The following is a 22,068-nucleotide window of genomic DNA, read 5'->3' on the forward strand; positions in this document are numbered from 1 at the left end:
GGAGATGGGGCAGGTTTTCACTATGTAGTTCAGGCCAAGCTTGAACATGCAGCAATCTGCCTGTCTCAGCTCCCTGAGAAGTGAGATTACAGATATGCACCACCATGCCTGGCATCCTTCTCTCTCTCTTTTTTTTTTTTTTTTTGGTTTTTCTCCGGTACCGGGAACTGAACTCACGACCTTGCACTTGCCAGGCAGGCGCTTTTTGCCACTGAGCTAAATCCCCAGCCCCATCCTTCTCTTTTTTGAAGCAGATTTATCTTTTTCTTTCCTCCTGTTCCTCCCCCTCTCTGCTATTCTCCCTGTTACCCAAATACACGAGGCTCAGAGTGTGACTCCTGCATTTATTGTAGAAAATAGAAGGTATATAGAGAGAAGGGCTCTAGACCTGGCCTGTGGGTGTTTTAGGGACCAGTAGGGGTTGCAGGACAATGATTCAGATACCTCACTGGGTAGCAGGCTGTGTTTTTTTGGGGTCCATGAAATTGCTCAACATGTTAAACAGATCAGTTCCAGCCTTCTTGACCAGAGGTGCCAGCTGGTCCTGCGTGCTTTCTAAGTAAGTCCTGGATAGAGAGAGATTAGAGTCAGTGTGAAGTACCTTATTCACTGGCAAAGGTCAGAACAGATTGACCTATGTTCCCCAACTGTAGACCTGGTCCATCCAGCCATGGCAAAACTTCTAAGAGGAGAAGCAAGCCCTGTACTGGCCAGAGGAACAAACTCGAGATGTTGATATTCAGGACCCACTTCCCTGCTGTCTCCATCTGTCTAACAGGTGCATGGGATCTTTGGGTGACAGAGGAATGTATCTCTCCAATTTAAGTTGGATCCACTCTTACCCCGACCCTGAGCTCACTCTCCTGTGAGACCTCTCATCCTCCCTTCCCTCCCCACAGTCCCACAGCCCCTGAACCCCTCTCCTTGAGACTTACTGGGCTTGAGTCTGAAGCTCCAGGGCCTTAGCCTTCTCAAGCAGGTCCTTCCCATAGCTGGTTAAGGTCTGGAAGTACTGAGAGAACAGGCTATGCAGATTTGACTCCTCTGCCTGCCTCCGAACCAAAGCCCCTGCACACAAACACATGATCTTCTCAGCTGGGTCTCTATAATGATTCCTGGCCTCCTGCTACAGCTCTCCCAGTACCCACCCCAGCTCTCTGCCCTCTCCCCAAAAAGTATCCTACCGTGTCTTCGAATGGGCTTTCCAGATTTTAGAGAGGGAAAGATCTTTATTTTTTTGAGCCCTCTGGTAGCCAGATTTGAACAGAGGGGCACACACAGATGAGAGGCCAGCACCTCTGGCACTTCCTCTCTTGTCCATATGACACTCACCTTCGAGGCTGCAGATGGTGAGCAGCAGCACGGTCATTGCAAACAGCTTCATGGTGAAAAGGTGGCAGAGGAGCAGGGCTGGTGTGCTGTTGGTGGGAAGGGACAGAGTAACCAAATGGGCTTCAGTCGCTGCCCAGGGAGCACCTCCCCTAGAGGCCCACTCCAATCTGGCTCCCTCCCTCTGCATGCTGCCCACACTTCTTGATCGCTCACCATACCTCGTCAGCGTCTCTGTCCTTGGCGCCTGTTCCTGACCCGGCTGGAGAGGCACAGCTATATACGGGTCCACTTCCCCACCCACTGTCATGTGATAGAGACTGTGAGGGGGGACCTTGGAGAATCAAGCTGGAGAAATGGGGGAGGTGAGGACAAGCAAGGGGGACTCATTGTGATGGGGTGAGGGGCGGGGGTGAGGCCTTGGTGGAGGCCAAGAGGGTGCACTTCAGATCTGTGTAAAATTTATCCTTTTGGGACCTGTGATTATCAGTCCTTGGGTTTTTATGGAGTGGGAAAGCAGGATTCCTAGTTCTGACATCCAGCCTTCGGTATCTCTATCCCGTTATGGTAGATTTCATCTCCTGAAACCCATCTCTCATCACTCCTATTTAGCACGGAGGCAGTGGGGAACAGAAGAAAGGTGAGCGCTGAGAAATCGGGGAGTAGTGAAGGGACTGGGGGGAGGGCAATGAGGTCAGGGTCTGAGGGCAGGTGCTATCAAGCCTGTCCTGTTTGAGTTAATATGTAATGAGATGGAGGAGAAAAACATGAGTACCAGAATGACCCTCCTGGGCACTGATCAATGAGCCTACCCTACCCCCAGTAAAACAAATTTAGGAAATAGCCTCTGCCCTCCTGCTCCCAACCAGAGAGCTTTCACAGGAAAAGAGGTAAAAGGCTTTTGCCTGGATAAAGGTTGAAGGTGCCTGGTCACTTATTCACCTTGTCTGCTCTAGGTGGTGATCAGCCAATATTGAATCAAAGGTCCAAACAGCATTCCTGTTGGCAAGGTCCTGGCCCTTGTCCCAGCCCTAATGGTGAGAGAGGGCAGAGGTGCATCCTTCAGGCCCAGAGGATTCAGGTGGGATCAGCTAAACACATATCGGGAGCATTTGTATCTTTCACTCTTTTGTCCCCAAAGCTTACTTCCTATGTAGCTGGGACATTCCTGAGAGTTGGGGGTGGAGATGTGGGAGGTAGTGAGGGGGTAGTGACCAAAGACCTAAGAAATCTTCTATTTTGTCTTCGGAGTACATAGTGCTTGAGGGTCACTCTATTGCTTGCCCCTGGCCCTGGGATGGAGCATATTCACAGGCTACAGTCGTATTCCTAGATTTGCTTTGCTCGTCATGACTTCTGACTGGGAGAGGGAGGCTGACTCTAGAGGGCAGCGGTTATAGGAAACCATTCTGCCAGGACCTGCTTCTCTCCCCCTAATTCTTATGCCCATTCTGATTCACCAAGAGGGCAAATAGGAGAGCTGTAGACCCCAGTCTACAGCAACGATAGTAACTGATGTGAAATATGCTCATGTACCAATATCTGTTCTTACTGTGGATATATGATGGGTTCATAGATGAAGCCTAGGAAGTCAACTGGTACTACAGCCCAAACTATTCCTATGTGTCCGAAGGGCTCTTTTTTCCCAGGTCTGTGTCCTTGTGAGTGGTAGACATTCAGAGGTGTACTGTGAAGGGCTGGGAGGATTACCCAGAGCCTCTCTGGGAAGTGTGTGTGTGTGTGTGTGTGTGGGCGGGGGTGTGTGTGTGTGACACGAACTAAGGTTCAAAAGAAGTCTTCATCCTGGTGTAGGGGCACATGCCTGTAATCCCAGCACCCTGGAAGACTGAGGGTGGAGGATCTCAAAATTGGAGCCCAGCTTGGGCAATGTAAGGGATTAGCAAGACCCTGTTTCAAAATCTGAAGTAGAAAAAAAGGCTGGGGAAATAGCTCAGCGCGAAGGCCCTGGGTTCAATCCCCAGGACAGAAAGAAGTCTTCATAGTTGTTTCCTCTGTCACCCTTCACAAAACTCAAGGGTCATGGTTGTAATTCTTTTTTTTCTCAAGGGAGATGGAAAGAGCTTCACTGGCCTAAGCGACCGGATGCTCCCTCTAGTGTCTTGTACATTCATAGGTTTATCCCGACTTTGGAGAGGCCCGGCGATCTTAAGCCCTTCTACGACGACGCCACCAATTAAATTCCACCCGCCTCTGCAGTGCTGGGGTTGAAGCTCTCCGGCCCTCAGGCCTGTCATTCTTTTATTTCTTCCTCTTCCATTGGCTACTGGGAGATCGCGGCGTCTTTTCTCATGGATTGGGCGGAGCCCACAGGAGAGGGTTGGTCTTTGATTGATTTCTTTGCCCGGTTCCAAGATGGCGCTCATGACCACGCTAGGAATGCAGCGTGAAGCTTCAATTCTGCCATCACTCAATATGGCTGCCCCCATCAAGATGACCGGGGTGTGCTGGGGGGAAAGGGGCAGCAAGATGGTCTGAGATGGTAAGAACTACTGCTCCACTGAGGGCCTGTTTTGGGGACGTGGGAATGAAAAGTAGGGAGACTAGCAAGATAGACGAGGTCTGTGGTGAGGGAGATGATTAAAGAATGGGAGAAGGGACAGGGGTGACAGGTGGGGGTGAGGAATCAAAGATGGGGTGGGAGTGTGCCTGAAGTTCAGGCTCCTCATCGATGCTCTCTCCCCCGACTCTTCCTGTTCCAGGTCTAGCACTGAACCATGTGGAAGTTTCTGGGACTGGGGAGCTGGATGATGGGGGGTGGGGCTCGTGGGGGGTAAAGGGAGCAACAGCGTCTTTTCCCAGGCTAATCCCGGCCCCTCCTTGTTCTCTGGACTAAAATGGGGAACACACTGGGCCTGGCACCGATGGGGACTTTGCCCCGCCGGAGCCCCCGCCGAGAAGAACCTCTGCCCAATCCTGGGAGCTTCGATGAGCTGCACCGGCTCTGCAAAGGTGAGAACTTGGTATCAGGCCGTCTCAAGTTGAAGGGGCAGAGGAGGGGTGGGTCTTGAATATTGGGTATCCTTCCGGTGACGGGAGCAGGCAAGGGAACACATCTGGGGCATCCAGCCTCAGGGAGGTTCAGGTGCCCCAATGAAGTGGAGCATTTTGTTGCAGGATTTGAAAGGAGGTCAGTTCCTCCAGTGCTTCCTTTGGGATTGGAAAGGGAGACTGCCTCTTTGGGTAGGGGTTCCTTGTCTGTGCTTATTCCTTCCCTTCCCCTCACCCCCTTCAGATGTATTCCCAGCACAGATGGAGGGAGTGAAGCTCGTTGTCAACAAGGTTCTGAGCAGCCATTTCCAGGTGCTCCCACTCCTCTGGTCTCTTCTTACAATTCCTCTCTGCCCGTCCCTAGATCCTCTTTTCCTTACCTTTGTAGTCCTGCCTTAATCAGGCTGTGTGGGACAAGTGAGGGAGGATGTGGGGCTCTCTGTACCTCCCTTGCCTGTGGGACTTGCTTTAAATCTGGTGACCCTCTGCATATGCTGAAATATTTGGGATTCTTAAGAGTCCCCCTGAATGGGGAGAAGATGAAGGGTGGAATGAGGGATTGAAATGAAGGAGGAATGCTCTCCCTTCCATTGCCTCTTTTTTCCTCAGGTGTCTCACACTGTGCATATGAGTGCCCTGGGCCTGCCGGGCTATCACCTCCATGCCGCCTATGCAGGGGACTGGCAGCTTAGCCCGACTGAGGTGAGGGCACCACACTCCCAGGTCAACTCCCTAAAAGCTCATTCGGGGCTTAGGGCCGGAGGAGAAGGAAATACATATGTTATGGGGAAGAGCGGGCGATAACTGGACTCTGAGTTTCATCTGAATAGAGAGGGTAGAGAAACATTCCCATGTGTGAGATGCCAGAGTTTGTCCTTGTGCCGCCGCCAGGGGGCGCTGGGTAGTGTTAATGAAATCCCACAGTAGAATTTGGGTGTAGGCTGAGTGATGCTCCTCAACTCAGCCTTACTGTCTACACTCCTCAACAGGTGTTCCCCACTGTGGTAGGGGATATGGACAGCAGTGGCAGCCTCAACGCCCAGGTCCTGCTTCTGTTGGCAGAGCGGCTCCGAGCTAAGGCTGTTTTCCAGGTGACCCCCAGTTCCTGCCTCCGTTTACTGAGACACTTCTCTTTCTCCTCCATGGGTATCCTGTCCTGCGGGCCCAGGGGAGAAGCGGAGGCAGTAGTAACCATAAAAAGAAGGAGGGAGGTTTGACTTCTTGTCTCCCCGCTCAGACGCAGCAGGCCAAGTTCCTGACATGGCAGTTTGATGGCGAGTACCGGGGAGATGATTACACAGCCACTCTGACCCTAGGAAATCCTGACCTGATTGGGGAATCAGGTGAGAAATTGGGACAGCGTTCTTTTGGTCTTGGTTGCCCGTTTCCTAATGTTGGTTCTGCCTCTTTGTCTTCTGTATAGTTTAGGGCAGTGATGGTGATCCTCTTAGAGACCAAGTGCCCAAACTGCAACCCCAAACCCACTTCTTTATTGCAAAGTGCCAACACTGCAATAAACCAGAATATTGAGGTTTTAGTTTAGGAAAAAACAACTCATACACTTAGCTTGTGTGCTGACAGACAGGGCTCTGTGTGCCCACTCGAGCCCGCATGCCATAGGTTCGCCGGCACTGGTTTAGGGGTTAGAGAAGGAACTTCTTCAGTAGTAGGCAGGGATAGGGGTAACTGGGGGTGGGAATGCAGGCCTGACCTGGTCTCAGTGACTGACTCCATGCCTCTCCACTTCCCTACAGTGATCATGGTTGCTCACTTCCTGCAGAGCCTCACTCGTCGGCTGGTGCTGGGAGGAGAGCTAGTTTATCACCGGCGACCAGGCGAAGAGGGGGCCATCCTGACCCTGGCTGGGAAGTACTCGGGTATGGGGTAAAGCTGTAATGACAGGAGCGGCAGTTGTGAACTTTGTTGGGGTTCCTGACCCATGTCCTACTGTAACGCTCCTTTTTCCCATCCTTTCTTACAGCTGTACACTGGGTAGCTACGTTGAATGTGGGATCAGGAGGGGCCCATGCAAGTTATTACCACAGGGCAAATGAACAGGTAAGACTTTTGATCTCAGTTCCTACCCTAACAAGTCACTTGTCAACTTTTGCCCCTCCAGACCTCTACAAGTTCTGCTGGCCAAATTTTTTTCTCACTGGCATTTAAAAAAATGAGTGGATATTAGTTACACAGACTAGTAGGTTTTATTTTCACATATTTGTACATGTATGTAACATGCTTTGATCATCTCCAGCCTAGTGTTTTTCCTACTCACACCGGGTGTACATTGCCACACTGCCTTCATTCTGCTGGTCCCCTGTGAGGACCCCTCTGGTCTTCACTGAGGTGGATCAACTCTCCTTGCCCATGTTTCTCAGGTTCAGGTTGGAGTGGAATTTGAGGCAAACACAAGGCTACAAGACACAACCTTCTCCTTTGGTTACCACCTGACTCTACCCCAGGCCAACATGGTGTTTAGAGGTGCGTGTCACTGCAGTGACATTCAGAAGTGCTGAGGGACTGGGGCTACAGAGGGAGGGAAGATCTACCTTGCTTCTGCAGTTTCCATTCTCCAAGGCCAGTTAATTAACCTAGTGGATACGCACTTCTCTTGCAGGCTTGGTGGATAGTAACTGGTGTGTAGGTGCTGTGCTGGAGAAGAAGATGCCTCCCCTGCCTGTCACCCTGGCCCTCGGCGCTTTCCTCAATCACTGGCGCAACAGATTCCACTGTGGCTTCAGCATCACTGTGGGCTGAGGTTGTCCCTCAGCTGGGCCCACAGCAGCTTGAACCTGAGTCAGGTGCCCTAGGGCCGAACGGTAGTCCTCTTTCCAGAGCCCACCTTGCTGAGTGACCCGTAGGTCTCAGGAGCAGAGTGGGGGACAGGACCATGCCCTTCTCAGAACTGGATCTGCCACAGGGTCAGCTGATGAGGCAGTGGTTTGAGGCTTCCACTTCTGCCACCAGCCCCACTCTCCCCTTCCCCAGGCTTGTGGCTCTGGACAAAGGGAGAAGGATTAAGAGCTGTATCTGGCTGAGTTTTCCTCCTCCCGTCCTTGTTTTCCTTTGGACTAAAGCACCTAGCTCCTTCCTCTTCAGAGCAGAAAATTCTGCGTAGGACTCGCTCCTCATCCTGTTTTCCCATCCCACAACCTTGCAAGGCTGAGAAAGTGGGGTTGAGAGGCTAAACTTTGGCCTCAGAAAGTGGGGGTCCCCCATTCCTGGAAGGAGTTTAACCTCTTTTCCCTGAGGGTTCCTCCTTCTCCATATTCTGTGCTTCCCAGAGAACAAGTTTGTCCCCTTGGTGACCCCCACAACCGCATGAAGAGGCAGTCACTGCCTTTGTCTTTCCTTGTAATCACTGAGCTCCCTTCCTCCTGGTCCCAACATGTTGTCCCAACAGTTTCCCCTTTCTGGTCCAGCATAGCTTGGGAGTGCTGGGGAAGGAGGTGAACCCAGCCTCAGCTGCAGATCTCCTGGATCAAGGGCATCATGGCGGGCAGTCCCTGGATGAGCTGGATTTGGTGCCAGAATTTGCTGTTAACGCTCCGGAGCTCTGCCAATAGACCCAGCAGCTTTGCATACCGAAACCTTTGAAGGAAGTATCAGGGAGACCAGGGAGAGAGGAGGGAAATGAGGCAGCTGGGAGTTCTGTCCTGAGGTCCTGATCTCCTGAACCATCCCTCAGTGATACTAAGTCTGAACATTAGAGGAAATCATGCTCTGGTATGACAAATTTATCAAAAATTTGAGAAGTCCCCAAAGAGGCCTCTGACACTGTCTTCTCTCACCATGCCCAGTTTTCCCTGAACCCAGAGCTCTGAGGGCCAAGTGTAAAGAAAGACCCAGACTTGGCCAGAACTGCATCTGTACAGAATTTGAGGGTCTGGCCTTCTAGAGCAAGTTCTAGAAGGTGGGTTTGTTATTCTGTGATATAAAGTGTCCCCTTTCTAGCAAACTGACTCATTCATTAAGCAGTGAACAAGACAGAAGTGGTGCATACCTCAGAACATATGTAGTTTATAGACTATTGAACCAGGGATTGGCTTTGGCCATGAGACTGTGAACGACCATAACTTCAAAGGAAATGAAAAATCCAAGGAATTGGCCCACTCGAGAGGAGAGAAAGGGCTAGGAAGAAGAGTGAACAAAACTGTTCATGGTCTGCTTTAGTCTGGAGATGTTGGAAAGGTGATGGATGTCATCAATCTCAGGAATGCTGTTAAACCGAGCCTGTGAGCTACTACTTTGCATCTTTACTGAATAAAAAAAAAATCAGGAAAAAGTGAGATGAAACTGCAGTAAATGCAATTTGAATGCTGGAACTATTTGGAACAGGGATGGCTTGCAGGAAGGATCAGAACCTCAAGAGACCCACATTCCCGAAGCAAAAGCATAAAAAGCATTTATCCAGAGTTCTGTGTTTCCCTAAGCCTTCCTTCCTGGATGCAGCCTCCAAGCTCCCACTCTCCCACTCACCGATTTCGAGGCCTCTGCTGCTGGCCCTTGATATAGCTGTCCAGAGTCTGTGCCATCCACTGTTGTAACTGATCAATCTCTTCCCTCTGGGTAACTCCAGGCCGGTCTGTAAAATAAGTAGCTGGGAAAGCCAAGGTGCAGGGAGGCCTGCACGGTAACCCCCAGACTGTGGATGGTTCTGACCTTCTAGGTTTGGAAGCTGAATGGCTGGGGGTGGGTGGATTCAAAGGGCTGAGCATTTGGGCACAGGTGGCAGGGCCAGAGTTTCTGGGCTATGGGAGAGGCTCACCAGGAGAGAAGAGAGCCATGGCAGCCATGAGCACGTACTCGGGCTCCTGGAGCTTTAGTCGTCTCAGTGTCCCATGGAAGTGAAAGAGGAACTCCAAATAGTCTCTTTCGAATCCCACTGTGGGAGATACTGGATTTAGGAGCCTCCAAGTCACCTTACCACATCCCATAGCACAAGGACACACACATGCCTTTGACGGCTCTGGCACCACCTCACCATGAACTCCGTCTTCTATAGTGTAGCAAAGAGGCCCACAGAAGAAGTTTTGTGTTTGGAGACAGAAAGTAGTGTTGAGTGCAATCTGAACCATTTCTACCGCTGCTCCCTTGAGAAGGGAGATTTGGTCTTCCATGGGCAGGGACCTGTGGGTTGCCGGAAACAAGGGCACTTGAGACATAAGCCTGAACTCCAGAGGGGAAGAGGAACTCCCCTCAGACAAAGTTAGATCTGGGTGTGGTGGAACAAGCCTATAATCTCAGCTACCTGGGAGGCTGAAGCAGGAAGATTTAAAATGAAAGCCAATCTGGGCAACATAGTGAGGCCCTGTCTCAAAAAAGGGCAGCAAACTGAGGATGTAGCTCGGTGGTATAGTGCTTGCTTAACATGCCTAAGGCCGCTGGGTTCATCTTCCAGTACCATTTAAAAATCAATAAATAAAGTGGGAATTTGAAACCTGGTACTTAGAAATGTTAACTTGATCAGTGCTTTTTTGGGGGTTAGGGGGAGTACAATTTATGAAATATTTGCTTCCTAGAAGCTGAGGGGAGGCCACTCACCGGAAGAGGGGCAGTTCCTTGGTGAACTTAATAATTTGCTGCATCATGAAAGTATTGACATCTGCGAAGTGTGTGAGCATAGGCAGCACAGGGGTCACGGCGAGTGAGCGCTGGTGTTGGATGAACAGGTGAGCTGGAGGCTGCAGAGATCTGATGTGAGCGAGAGGCCCTGGGCCCAAGGCTGTCCTGTAGGCCTCAGCAGCCTTGTCTTGGAAGGGTTATTTGCTGAGGAGCCTTCCCAGGCTAGGGTACTAAAGACTTGTCTTCTCTTGGTGCAGGGTACACAATCCTCTCCCTTGGGCTACCTTTTCGGGTACCCTTTTGGTCACTTCCCAGCCCAAATCCTGCAAGTGCTCACCCTGAACTGAACAAACTGGTCAAACATGGTCCCCACATGGCGAGTGTGGGCCTCCAGGAGGGTCTGGACCGTCTCTTTCTGCTCCTTACTCAGCTGCAGAGCTGTTTGCTGGGCCCGCCGCTGGGCCTGCTTGGCTCGCCGCAATGCCAGGGCTTCTTCTGACAGTATCACTGTGCCAGGTGAGAGATATGACGAGGCCACTGAGACCAGCAGACAGCACCTATCTCCCAGTCCCTGATCAGGGCCTCCAGGTGCCCTGCACAAGGAACAGTGGGGGAGGGACGAGAGTTTCTGACACTTCCTTGAGCTTGGCTGAACTTCTAGAACTTTCTTGAACTTGGCTGCTCCAGGTGGCAGGGGATTTCTGCATGCTTTCACCGACCTGAAAGGTGTCCGTGAAGCACTGCAGTAGAAAACTGCATCATGAGAGAGGAAGGGTAGAGAGCAAAGTGGAAAAGCTGTAAGATGTTTGGCTTCTGGAGGAACATTGAAGATCTTAGCTAGTGCATTACTTCATGCTTGCACAGAATTATAATTTTTGTGTATGTGGTACTGGGGATTAAACCCAGAGTTTTCATGCTCGAGCTATAATCCCTAGCCTTTTTTTTTTTTTTATTTGAGACAGGGTCAGTCTCAAAGTTGCCCGGGCTGAACTCAAACTTATACTCCTCCTGCCTCAGCCTCCTAGAATGTGGTAGTACAGGTATGCACTGCCACATTGCACTAGCATTATAACTGCAAAGGTTCTGAGGTTGGATTTCACTGGATGAAATGACTCTGTGGTAGACACTGCATATAGTATACATCTATTTCAGAAATGTAAACAAGCTTAGATTCCAGTGACAGGTCCAAGGTCTTAAAATAAGTGATGTAGACTAAATTCAAAACAAGATGTTTAGCTGCTATAGTTTCCTTTCTGTTGCTCCATATTATAAAGTAGTTGATATCGTGGAAAAAATGAGTCTGGGAGTCAGACAGACTTTACTTTGACTACTGACTCTACAACTTTGATGCTGAATGAACTTGAGCAAATTAATATCTTTGAGTCCCAGATATATCATTTGTGGGGAACAAAGATTGGTTCCCTGGCACAGAGAAAACATTGATTAATTCAACCATTATTGAGTACCTACTAGGTGACAGGCACTGTACTCCAGAGATGGGAGAGAGAGAAAGCAAGCCATATGATATCCAGGGAAGAGCATTTCAGATAGAGAGAATGCAAGCCCTGGGGAGGAAAGTGCTTGATGTGTTCGAGGAAGTCAGTGTGGCTGGAAAGGATGGGGCAAGGGGGAAAGAGTTCGGAAATAAGGCCCGAAAGGTGGGGTGCAGGAGGGCCACCGTGAGATCATATACTTTCAGAGCGGTGGGGAGCCACTGGAGATTTGGGGCATAATACTGACATAATCTAGCTAGCTTCAAAAAGCTTGTTTGGCCTGCTGTGTGGGAAATGGGCTATTTGGAGCAAGGACCAAGCACAGGGGCTGAGGATTTAGCTCAGCAGCACAGCTCCTGCCTGGCAAGCGCAAGGTTGTGAGTTCGATTCCTGGTACCAGAAAAAAAAAAAAAAGACCAAGCACAGAGACACGGGCAATGGATTCTTGGGGTGGTGGGATGCCAACTCACTGTCTTTCCTCATGCCAGCATCTAGACACTTCTGCAACCTGCAGGCAGGGCAGTGCCGCCTCTGGGCCTTGCTGACTTCACAGCTTCCAGCAAAGGGGCAGGTGCGACCCATGCTTCTTCTGACTGCTCGTCTGTAAGTGACAGAGATGATGTAGGATCTAGGATGGTTGGGAACAGGCGGGTGGGCATGTGGAGTTGAGAGGATAGGGTCTGAAGGACTTGGGAAGCTGTTAGCATGGGCTAATCTGAGTGGTGTCCAAAGGTCCTCAAGGGTGGACAGGATGTGACACATCCCAAGTATTTTTATGGGGACACAAGATCACTTAGGCAAACCTGGCTGCTTTGCAGAGAGTGGGCACTAATGGGCCATGTGCATGGGACCTGCTGGCCCTCTCTATTTGTCATGCCACCTGTTTATACAGTGCTGTGGTCACCAGAGCATAGGGTACTAGCCACAGAGTAGACTCAGATACAGGAAGTAATGCCCTGCACAAGCCAAGGCATGTGCCAGGGACGAAAGGCTGACTGATAGGAGTCTGGCTGGCGGCGGGTGGGGTTGGGGACACTGTGTCTGCTGCCGAGGAGGCTCTCACCTGAAGAAGCCCTTGCAGCCCTCACAGGTCAGGGCATGGAAATGATAGCCTGTGGCTCGGTCCCCACACACCACACAGTTCCTGGGCTCATCCTCTCCACTGGACACAGAGTCAGGCGTTGGGGTGGCCATCACAGACCCCTGAATGTGGGAGGCGTTTGCAGTCAGCTCTGGAAAACACTTGACCCTCTGCTCTCCATTCTGCAGAGCCTCTTCCCAAACCTGCCCGGGGCCTGATTCCTAGCATTATCTATTCTAGAAACAAGACAGTTCCTTTTCATCGCTGGCTCCCAACAGATTTCCTACCTGTTCCTCAGTGCACAGCACGCAGGCCACAGAATCTGCTGTGGGATGCCTTTCCCAAGCTCCCACGCTGACCCAGCTTTCCGCGGTCTCCAGAGCAGTGCGCAGTTGGAGACTGTGCCCTTCAGTGGCCAGAAAACAAGAGGCGTGTGTTGTATGTGTTGGATGTGGGCCCTGTAGTAGGGCTCAGACTCTGGACCCAGGGCGAAGGCCAGTCTCCTGGCGTGCCCAACGTCCTGGTTGGCGGCACATGAGGGATTGTGTTGGGCAAGGACCTCATGACTAATTAGAAGCTATTCCTTGTTTAAATATATTGGAGACTTTCCTTACTGCTCAGCTTCAAGTCTACATCTGTGGCCTCCTATGTACATGGGTGCTGGATAAGCTGGGAAGAGAGTAAGTGTGAGTCTTTTCACAGCTGTATGCCAGTAGTGAAAGAATAGGTGTAAGAGCTACATCAGACTCCCAGAAAGAAGTCATTTTAGAAGACTTTAAATCAGATGGGTACTTGCATTCCTGTAACTCTAGCACTTGGGAGGCTGAGGCAGGATGATTATGAATTTGAAGCCAGGTTGGGATACAAATGAGACCCTGTCTGAGAACAAACAAACAAACAAATATAAAATGAAGGGTCTAATTAAGAGCCTATGCATAGAGCTAGAAGGAGTCCCACTTCTTTATTATTGATGGCTGAGAATGAAAGCAGAGTAACCGCCAATAAGTTAGAGGGAATTGGGGTTGATTTAAGAACTCTTTCATCACTGGCTTTATAATTGTGTGACCTATGCAGTCATATAAGACTACACATTTAGAGGAAATTGCCAGGCGTGGTGGCTCAAGCCTGTAATCCCAGCACTCAGGAGGCTGAGGCAGGAGGATTGTTGTGAGTTGGAGGCCAGCCTGGGCTACAAAGTGAGTTCAAAGCCAGCCTGAACTGCATAGTGAGACCCTGTCTCAAAAAGACAGAAAAAAAAGACCGGACATTCAGAGGAGTCCTAGCTTCTTGAAATACTGTGCTTTGAAATTAATGACTGTTTTTGTTTTTGTTTTGTCTTTCTGAGACAGAGTTTCACTGTGCGGTTCAAACTGGCTTTCTTTTTTTTTTGGGTACTGGGAATTGAACTCAGGACCTCATGCTTGCCAGACAGGTGCTGTGCCACTGAGCCATACCCCTGGCTTATTTTGTTTTTTAAAACAAGGTCTACTCTGTAATTCAGGCTTCTCTTGAACTCATGGCCATCCTCCTGCTTCAGCCTCCAGAGTGCTGGGATTACAGGCATGCACTATCATGTCTGGCTTGAAATAATGATTTTTAAACAAGGGACCATGTGTCTTTCTTTCTTCTTTCTTTGTTTCTTTGTTTCTTCTTTCTTTCTCTCTGTCTTTGTTTCTTTCTTTCTTTCCCCTTCCTGCCTTCTTTCCTTCCTTCCTTCTTTATACTGAGAATTGAACCAAGGGCCTTTGCACTGAGCTAAATCCCCAGCTCTTTCTTTTTTTTTTTTTTTTTTTTTTTTCCAGCACCAGGAATTGAACTCATGATCTTGTGCTTGCCAAGCAGGCGCTGTGCCGCTGAGCTAAATCCCCAGTCCCCCTCAGCTCTTTCTTATTTTTAATTTTAATACAGGTCTAGCTTAAATAACTAAATTGACTAGACTAGGCTCAAATTTTCAATCCTCCTGCCTCAGCCACCCAGAGTGCTGCAATTACAGGCATGTTCCACCACACCTGGCTCTGAGTTCGTTTGTAAAGAATAATGACAAATTGACCAAAAGGAAAAATAAAAACAAAACAAAACAAAAATATCTAGGAAGAAGATGCAATCGGAGAAGTTCAAGAGGCTGGATACAAAAAGACAGATATGATAGAGCCACAAATGGGACTCTTGTCAGAGCATAATTCAGGCTGAGAGCATGGGAAGAGATACAAAGCTAGAAAGATAGGATGCGAGGCTGAGATGGAGGCAAGGCAGGGCAGGATCATTGGAGACCTCATGTGTCAGGCTAAGCATCAGGGAGCTTTTATTTATTTATTTATTTATTTATTTATTTATTTATTTATTTATACCAGGAATCGAACTCAGGACCTTGTGCTTGCCAGGCAGGAGCTTGTGCCACTGAGCTAGATCCCTGGCTCTTTAACAGGGAGCTTTTAATTAATTAATTAATTAATTAAAAGAATAAAAAATAAAAAACATGAAAAATGATACAGAATTTCAAAACAAGATGATAGGAAATTAACAATTGTTGTATTGCATATTGTTATGTTCAAAGTAGTTGTTCAGATTACTAGATATAAATATGCAAAGTTGGTCAAAAAAATTAAGTATTAGCTAGGCATGGTGGTGCATGCCTCTAAGGAAGGAGGATTGTTGCAAGTTCGAGACCAGCGTGGGCTACAAAGTGAGCTCAAGGACAGCGTGAACTTTATAGTGAGACCCTGTCTCAAAAACACAAAAAAATTTAAAAAAATTAAAAAATTAAGCATTAACTGTTCATTTTAATAAACCAATAGAAATTTGTAGTACAGCTAGCTATCTTGTATAGATATATATATATTTTCCTCCTTTCTTTCTTTTCTCCTTCCTCTCATCCCAGTTGTCCTTTCCTTTTGAGAAATTTCTTTCCCTTTCACAATATCTATTGTACCTTTCAGAATTTATTATTTTCTTACACTAGGGAGACAATATGATGTTTACCCATTCAGGTCTGATTTATTTCACTTATGAGTATGGTCTCTAGTTGCATCCATTTACCTATAAAAGCCTTGAGTTTAAATCTTTTTTTATAGCTGAGTAACACTCCATTTTATAAAAATTCCACATCTTTTTTATCCATCCTTCAGTTGATGGGCATTTGGGTTGTTTCCAAGATTTAGCTATGACAAATTGCACTGCTGTAAACATGGATGCACATATATTGCTCTGGTATGATGTTTTCAGTTCTTCTGGAAAAATACCCAGAAGGGGAATAGTGGGATGGAATGGGACCTCTAATCCTAGTTTTTTGAGGAATCTCCACACTGATTTCCGCAGTGGTTGTATCAGTCTACACTTGATCAGGGAGCTTTTGAAGGGAATGTTGGGAAACAACACGGTCAGTTGTGTACTCTAGATCATTTATCTATCTACTGGCTGTTTGGGAGATGGATTTGAGGAGGACCAGAGGCAAAGAGACTAGTTTAAAAACTCTTGCCATAATGCATGTGAGAGAAAATGAAGTCTCATTTAGGACAGTGGTAGGATGCAGAAGAGAGGAGGGTTTTGAGATATACGGGTGAAGTGAAATCATTGGAATTGGGTGACTACTAGAATGTTCACGCTAAGAAAGAGGAAGTGGGGTTACAGATGACTCCAGGCTTGTAGCACATGCGATCGAGCAGAAGGTGCCACCATCAATTGGGAAAGATGCTGCTGGAGGAGACCTAGGGTCCTCCATGCTTGGGCCCCAACCCCTTCCACAGCTGATAACCCACTGCTGCAACTTCTCATCAAGTTCCAAGAGAAGGTTCCTATTACAAAGATATTTATAGTCTCATTTATGGAGACCAAAAGAGCGAATCGAACTACTAGACCTTAAAAGGAAAAAGTAATCAAGCTCTAAATTGTATTGTGAAGAATATATATATATATAATTTTTTTTGGAGTCAGGGTCTTACTATGTAATTCAGGCTACATATGTTGAGCTCACCATGTAGCCCAGAATGGCCTCGAACTCACAGTGATCTTCCTGCCTCATCCTCCCAAGTGCTTGAATTACAGGCATGTGCCACCACCCCAGCAAGAATATGTACAATATCATAGGTATGAGTTTCTTTATTCATTTATTCTTATTGCATGCTCAGTGTAAGCAGAGTATTGTGAAAGAATCTACCTGTGTTATCCTAGCCCTTTTTTTTTCTTTTCATTTTTGAGACAGGGTTTCACTATGCACTTCAGGCTGGCCTTGAACTCACAGTGATACTCCTGCCTCAGTCTCCCAAGTGCTGGGATTATCACACCCAGTTTATCCCTTTAAAATAAGTAATATCACCATTTTATAGATGGAAAATGGAGGCTCAGTGACTTTATAGAACTTGTACAAGGACAAATGTACAGTACCCAACAGTTTATTAGATGACTTCACTTGAATGTCACAAGGGCATCTCAGATTCAATATGTTTAAAATGGAGTTCACTGTCAATCCTCTACAAACTAACTTCTTTTATAATTTTTTTGGAACTGGGAACCGAACTCAGGACCTTGCAATTACCAGGCAGGCACTGTGCTGCTGAACTATATCCCTGGCCCAAACTAACTTTTCCTGTGTAATCTAACTTGGTGGAACAGGGAAAGAGCATAAGCCTTACAGTCACATAGACTTAGATTCAAATTCTTTCTATCTATCTATCATCTATCTATCTATCATTATCTATCTGTATCTATCTATCATCTCTCTATCATCTATCTATCTATCTATCTATCTATCTTTTATTTATCAGTGCTGGGGATTGAATTCAGTGGTGCTCTACCACTGAGCTACATTCCATCCTTTTTTGAATTTTAATTTTGGGAACTTTTTTCTTTATTTTTGAGATAGGGTCTTGTTACATAGTTTAGGATGATCCTGATCTCACTATATAGCCAGGATAGCCTCAAACTCATGGTGATCCTCCTGCCTTAGTCTTCCAAGTGCTGGGATTATAGGTGTGCGCCACCACACCTAGCATTTTTCTTGTATTTTCATTTTATTGGCACATTTTAGATGCATGCAATGATAACGTTCATCTTAGGGAATTTGTATCTGTACATGATTTATCTTGCTTCTTTTTTTTCCCATTTCCTTCCCCTCCCATCAACCCTTCTTCCCCTCCTTATTTACAAAAGCTTTGTTTCCATTTAAAATTTTTTATTTTATTGGTACATAATGATCACATTCATCACAGGGGGTTTGTACCTGGACATGCTGTATCTTGTGTCCTTTTTTGTTTCCATTTCCCTCTCCTCCCTACCATTCTGTTGCTTCTTTATTTACAAAGCTTTGTTTGCAGTTTTTTCTTCTATTCTTTTTTTCTTGTCCCTCCTTTAATTTAGGTCTCCCCCTTCCTTGTTTCCCTTCTCATTTGAACATTTTCTTCCCATTTCTCAAAATCTATTATACATTTTGGTCCTTATTTACACTTTCAGTTTCTCATGCCAGAAAAACCATGCCATATTTTTTTTTTGTTTGTTTTGTTTTTCGTCTTTTTGAGACAGGGTCTCACTATGAAGTTCAGGCTGGCTTTGAGCTCACTTTGTAGCCTAGGCCGGTCTTGGACTTGCAACAATCCTCCTGCCTCAGCCTCTCGAGTGCTGGGATTACAGGCGTGTGCCACCACGCCTGGCAACCATGCCATATTTGAACATGTGTGTCTGATTTATTTCACTTAGGAGTCTGGTCTCTAGCTCATTTAGCTAGAAATGTCTCAAGCTTATCCTTCTTTGTGGTAGAAGGATTGTGTAACAAAACCATTGTGTAACAAAACCCACAGCTTCTTTATCCATTCATCAGTTGATGGGCATTTGCTTATTTCCAAGATACAGCTATTACAAACTGTGGCACTATAAACATGGTATATGTGTATATATTGCTGTATTATGATGCTTTTAATTTTTTTTGGAAGATACTAAGAAGGGGAATAGCTGGGTGAAATGGAATCTCTAATTTTAATTTTTTCAGGAATCTCCACACTGATTTCCACACTGGTTTCACCAGCCCACACTCCCATCATCCGTGGAGAAGGATTCCTTTTTCCCCATAGCCCCTGAACTTGGTTATTAAATCTAGAAACAGATTTAATGACTACTTGGTGGGGTGGCATGGCAGAGGGGCAGGGAAGAGGAGAAACAGTCTATGGTGAGGCAGGCAGAGAGCAGTATTTTTATATTCCCTTTATATTCCACACAGGCTACAAACCTACTAGCTGATGCCACTCACACCCAGGATAGGGCTGTCCTCTTCAGCAATTCCATCACCCAAAATCATGCTAACCCAATCAGTGGACTAATCCAGTTATCACATCCACAATCCAGTACCACACACCCTGATCCAGCCATCCCCCAAAGCCCCACCTATGAGTACATGAGGCTTTGCGGGGACATCTAGGCATATGCTGTAACAGCCCTCTTGGAGAAGTCCACCTTACAGTTCTGAGAGATAGCTGCCTTGGGGACATACTTCTTTGAGCTGGCTCTTCTATGCACAGAAATGCCCCCTCAGTATTAGAGTCCCTTGGGTGGAGCAGACCACAACTGGAATCAGCTCCAGGAGGCCTCTGGCATCCATGCTGAACAGGCTTTTCGGGGTGAACTGATGTCCTTACCTTCTCCCAACATACCTGGCCCAGGCCAGGCTCTGAAAAACACCTGTTTGTTGTGGCATGGTGAGGTAATCTCTTAGAATTCTAGTTTTTTTTTTCTTTATCTGAAAAAAAGGGTTAAAAACACTTGTTATCTAGGTTTGTTGCAAAAACAAATAAAGTGCTATCTGTGAAGTTCCTCACACACTGATTATTAGATCATGGAAGGAAACATGCATGTTCTGTCCTTCCCTCCTACTTTCCTTCCTCTCCATTGTTTCCCTCTCCCAGATTCCAAGCCAGAAAATGGGAATCACCTAGCCTCCTTCTATCCCTCACTCCCTACAAATGACCAAAAGCTGTGACTTGTCACTTCTGTGTCCTGCCCTCGGCATGCCTGCTATCCCTTAGCTGAGTTCAGGCCCTCATCATTTTTGACTCATCACTGCAGTAGCCTATTAAATTATTCTCCCTAATTTCAGCCTCCTCTTCCAACCCATCCTCCACGCTGTTGCTATTTCTAAAATGCAAATTTGATCATGTCTTTCCCCTGCTTAAAATTCTTCATTTGATTTCCATCACCTTCAGGGGAAAAAAAATTGAGTTTCTTTAGCATGTCACACAAAGTCCTTTGTGATCTGACCCTGATTTATCACTCTGGCCTCTTTTATTTCATCCTTGCTTCTCTTCTCTGACCTAGCACATCACACTTTGGCTCTAGATGTGCTTAAACATTTAGAGTTCCCTGGACAAACTGTGCTCACTCACCTCTGAACATCTGCCCTTGTTGTTTGTCTGGTTGCAATCACAGTGCCCCTCACCCCCACCCACTTCCGAGCTCTCCTGCCTGGTCCTCCTGATCCCTTTGGCCCTTCAGATCCAGGTGCACATCTTTGCTGGGAGCTTGTGGGTTAGAGTTACTCCTCTATGCACAAATTTGTCACAGTACTTATCACATGGCAGAACAACTGCTTCTTTCTTTCTGACTGTCAATCAACTGCGAGTTGCTGAAGTTAAGGGTAAAATCTTTTATTTTGGTTTCTTAGGGTCTCATATATTCCAGGTACATATAATAAAAATTTATTGATTAAATAAGTAGGCTAGCATATGAATTAAGGTCTGGTTCTCATTATATGCAATTATTTGTGGCATTTATTCATTTACTAAATGTCAAAAGAACACAATCATTCAATCAATAAGTATTTAATGGCTATCTATTTTGCGCCAGGCATTTTGCTAGTACTGTAGGTTCCAATGTGTCATCTGGATATGTTCCTATTTTCCTTTTAGCTACTGTCTGTCATAACTGATTATCCTCTGCTGTCCTGACTCTTTGGGAGGATTCCATCAGTCTTGCGGCCTGATTCCTGATTCCTTTATGACTTCTGAACTGTTGCTACACACTGTTCCTATCTGCCACATTTGCATTTGATACCTGGCTGACCTCACTTTGTTGTCCATTGAGCCAAATTTCCAGTCTGGGCCGGCCCTATACTATTTGGCCACTCCCACCTCCCCCTGTGCTGGCACAAACACTTCCCTCAAGACAAAAGGTTCCTTTTATTTGAGCCTTATTATCTGGTTTTAATTTTCTTTAAATTTACCAGTGATCGTCCATGGTTTGTTGAATTCAGTGGGCTTTCTCTTATGTTTCCCCCAGTTGAACTATCTATTGCTTTTGAAGTCTTGACACTGTCTTCTTTTTGTTTTCTGTCTTTTTGAGACAGGGTTTCACTATATAGTTCAGGCTGGCCTTGAACTCACTTTGTATCCCAGGCTGGCCTCAAACTCACAGCAATTCTCCTGCCTCAGCCTCCTGAGTGCTGGGATTACAGGCTTGCGCCACCACACCCGGACCTGACGTTTCCTTCTTTGAAACTTTTTCTTCCTAATCTTTATGAATGATGTTATTATACATTCTTTGGATCTCTTCCTTACTTCTTTTTCCTTTTTTTTTTTTTTTTCTTATTTTTTGGTGTTAGACATCAAACCCAGAGTATATCAGTCAGTGCTTCCTAGAGAAACAGATTTAATGAACATATATAAATATATAAGAATTTACAAGATTGCCTTACAGTGGCCATCTGCAGAGTCAGATGTGGAAAAGTGCAAAAGGGCTGGCTGTGTGCTGAAGATCTGAAGGATCTCACTATTGTGTCCCATGCGAGGCAGAAGGGTCTGCCCTGGAAAGCTGAAGGGTTTCGGGGTGGAGGCTGAAAGGTCTGTGCTGGAAACCAGGAGACAACATTCAAGGTGAAGGTGAAGACTGGAGCTCATCCAAGGGAACACAAGAGAGCCTTCCTTCTCCATTCCCCTTTTATTCTGTTCGGTGACAAGCCCTTTAGTCGGTGCCACTCACACCCAGGGTGAGTCTTCTGTCTTCAGTGAGTCCCTTTAACTACACCCAGAACTATGCTGGTCCAAATTAGTTGAGCATTTCCTACTCAAGTTGACACAATCAGTTAACTATCACAGGGCCTCACACATGCTGGGCAAATACTCTGCTGAGCTGGACCCTCAGCCTTTCCACCTATATTCTAATAGCTCCTTTTTCTTCTAGTGGATTCTCTTTTTACCCACGTCTATAGGTTAGGAAAAAAACTACTCTACCCCAGGTTCCATCTCAACCTTGTTACTCTTTCCTTCCTTCCTTCCTTCTTTCCTTCCTTCCTTCCTTCTTTCTTTTTTTTTTTGTCTTTTTTTTTTGTGGGGGATCTTTTTGAGACAGGGTATCACTGTGCAGTTCAGGCTGGCCTTGAGCTCACTTTGTAGCCCAGGCTGGCCTCGAACTTGCAACAATCCTCCTGCCTCAGCCTCCAGAGTACTGGGATTACAGGCATGCGCCACCACACCCGGCTTTTTCTTTCTTTCTTTTCTTTCTTTCTTTCTTTCTTTCTATCTTTCTTTCTTTCTTTCTTTCTTTCTTTCTTTCTTTCTTTCTTTCTTTCTTCCTTCCTTCCTTCCTTCCTTCCTTCCTTCCTTCCTTCCTTCCTCC

General features: G+C 46.8%; 3 protein-coding genes across 4 annotated transcripts in view; 1 reads left to right on the top strand and 2 right to left on the bottom strand.

Annotated features, from left to right (window-relative positions):
• Window positions 1-327: 327 nt before the first annotated feature.
• On the bottom strand, window positions 328-1,654 carry Apoa2 (apolipoprotein A-II). Its single transcript, XM_005400270.2, has 4 exons — window positions 1,551-1,654; window positions 1,333-1,418; window positions 936-1,068; window positions 328-566 (listed from the first exon to the last, which is right to left on the bottom strand). The coding sequence occupies exons 1-4, from the start codon at window positions 1,637-1,639 to the stop codon at window positions 446-448; spliced, it is 429 nt and encodes a 142-aa protein (XP_005400327.1). The 5' UTR covers window positions 1,640-1,654; the 3' UTR covers window positions 328-445.
• Window positions 1,655-3,394: 1,740 nt separating this feature from the next.
• Tomm40l (translocase of outer mitochondrial membrane 40 homolog (yeast)-like) lies at window positions 3,395-7,371 on the top strand. Of its 2 annotated transcripts, none has more exons than XM_005400273.2 (10): window positions 3,395-3,829; window positions 4,150-4,299; window positions 4,583-4,650; window positions 4,948-5,040; window positions 5,328-5,429; window positions 5,576-5,681; window positions 6,093-6,215; window positions 6,320-6,396; window positions 6,717-6,819; window positions 6,956-7,371. In XM_005400273.2, the coding sequence occupies exons 2-10, from the start codon at window positions 4,185-4,187 to the stop codon at window positions 7,093-7,095; spliced, it is 927 nt and encodes a 308-aa protein (XP_005400330.1). In that variant the 5' UTR covers window positions 3,395-3,829; window positions 4,150-4,184; the 3' UTR covers window positions 7,096-7,371. The 2 variants fall into 2 exon arrangements, with proteins under 2 accessions (XP_005400330.1, XP_013377933.1); XM_013522479.1 differs by having other exon boundaries at window positions 3,396-3,829; window positions 4,050-4,299.
• Window positions 7,372-7,476: 105 nt separating this feature from the next.
• Nr1i3 (nuclear receptor subfamily 1, group I, member 3) overlaps window positions 7,477-22,068 on the bottom strand; it is a 17,746-nt gene continuing 3,154 nt past the window's right edge. Inside the window, exons 2-11 of the mRNA XM_005400271.2 lie at window positions 19,098-19,198; window positions 12,765-12,883; window positions 12,460-12,599; window positions 11,867-11,997; window positions 10,241-10,410; window positions 9,883-10,022; window positions 9,323-9,468; window positions 9,107-9,223; window positions 8,818-8,923; window positions 7,477-7,929 (exon numbers count right to left, since the gene is read on the bottom strand). Of these exons, the coding sequence (XP_005400328.2) occupies window positions 7,800-7,929; window positions 8,818-8,923; window positions 9,107-9,223; window positions 9,323-9,468; window positions 9,883-10,022; window positions 10,241-10,410; window positions 11,867-11,997; window positions 12,460-12,599; window positions 12,765-12,883; window positions 19,098-19,110 (1,212 nt within the window). The 5' untranslated portion in view covers window positions 19,111-19,198 and the 3' untranslated portion in view covers window positions 7,477-7,799. The remainder of the gene's footprint in view (window positions 7,930-8,817; window positions 8,924-9,106; window positions 9,224-9,322; window positions 9,469-9,882; window positions 10,023-10,240; window positions 10,411-11,866; window positions 11,998-12,459; window positions 12,600-12,764; window positions 12,884-19,097; window positions 19,199-22,068) is intronic.

The sequence above is a fragment of the Chinchilla lanigera genome, unplaced genomic scaffold (genome assembly GCF_000276665.1).
Source record: "Chinchilla lanigera isolate Chin_1 unplaced genomic scaffold, ChiLan1.0 scaffold00067, whole genome shotgun sequence".
Taxonomy (NCBI): domain Eukaryota; kingdom Metazoa; phylum Chordata; class Mammalia; order Rodentia; family Chinchillidae; genus Chinchilla; species Chinchilla lanigera.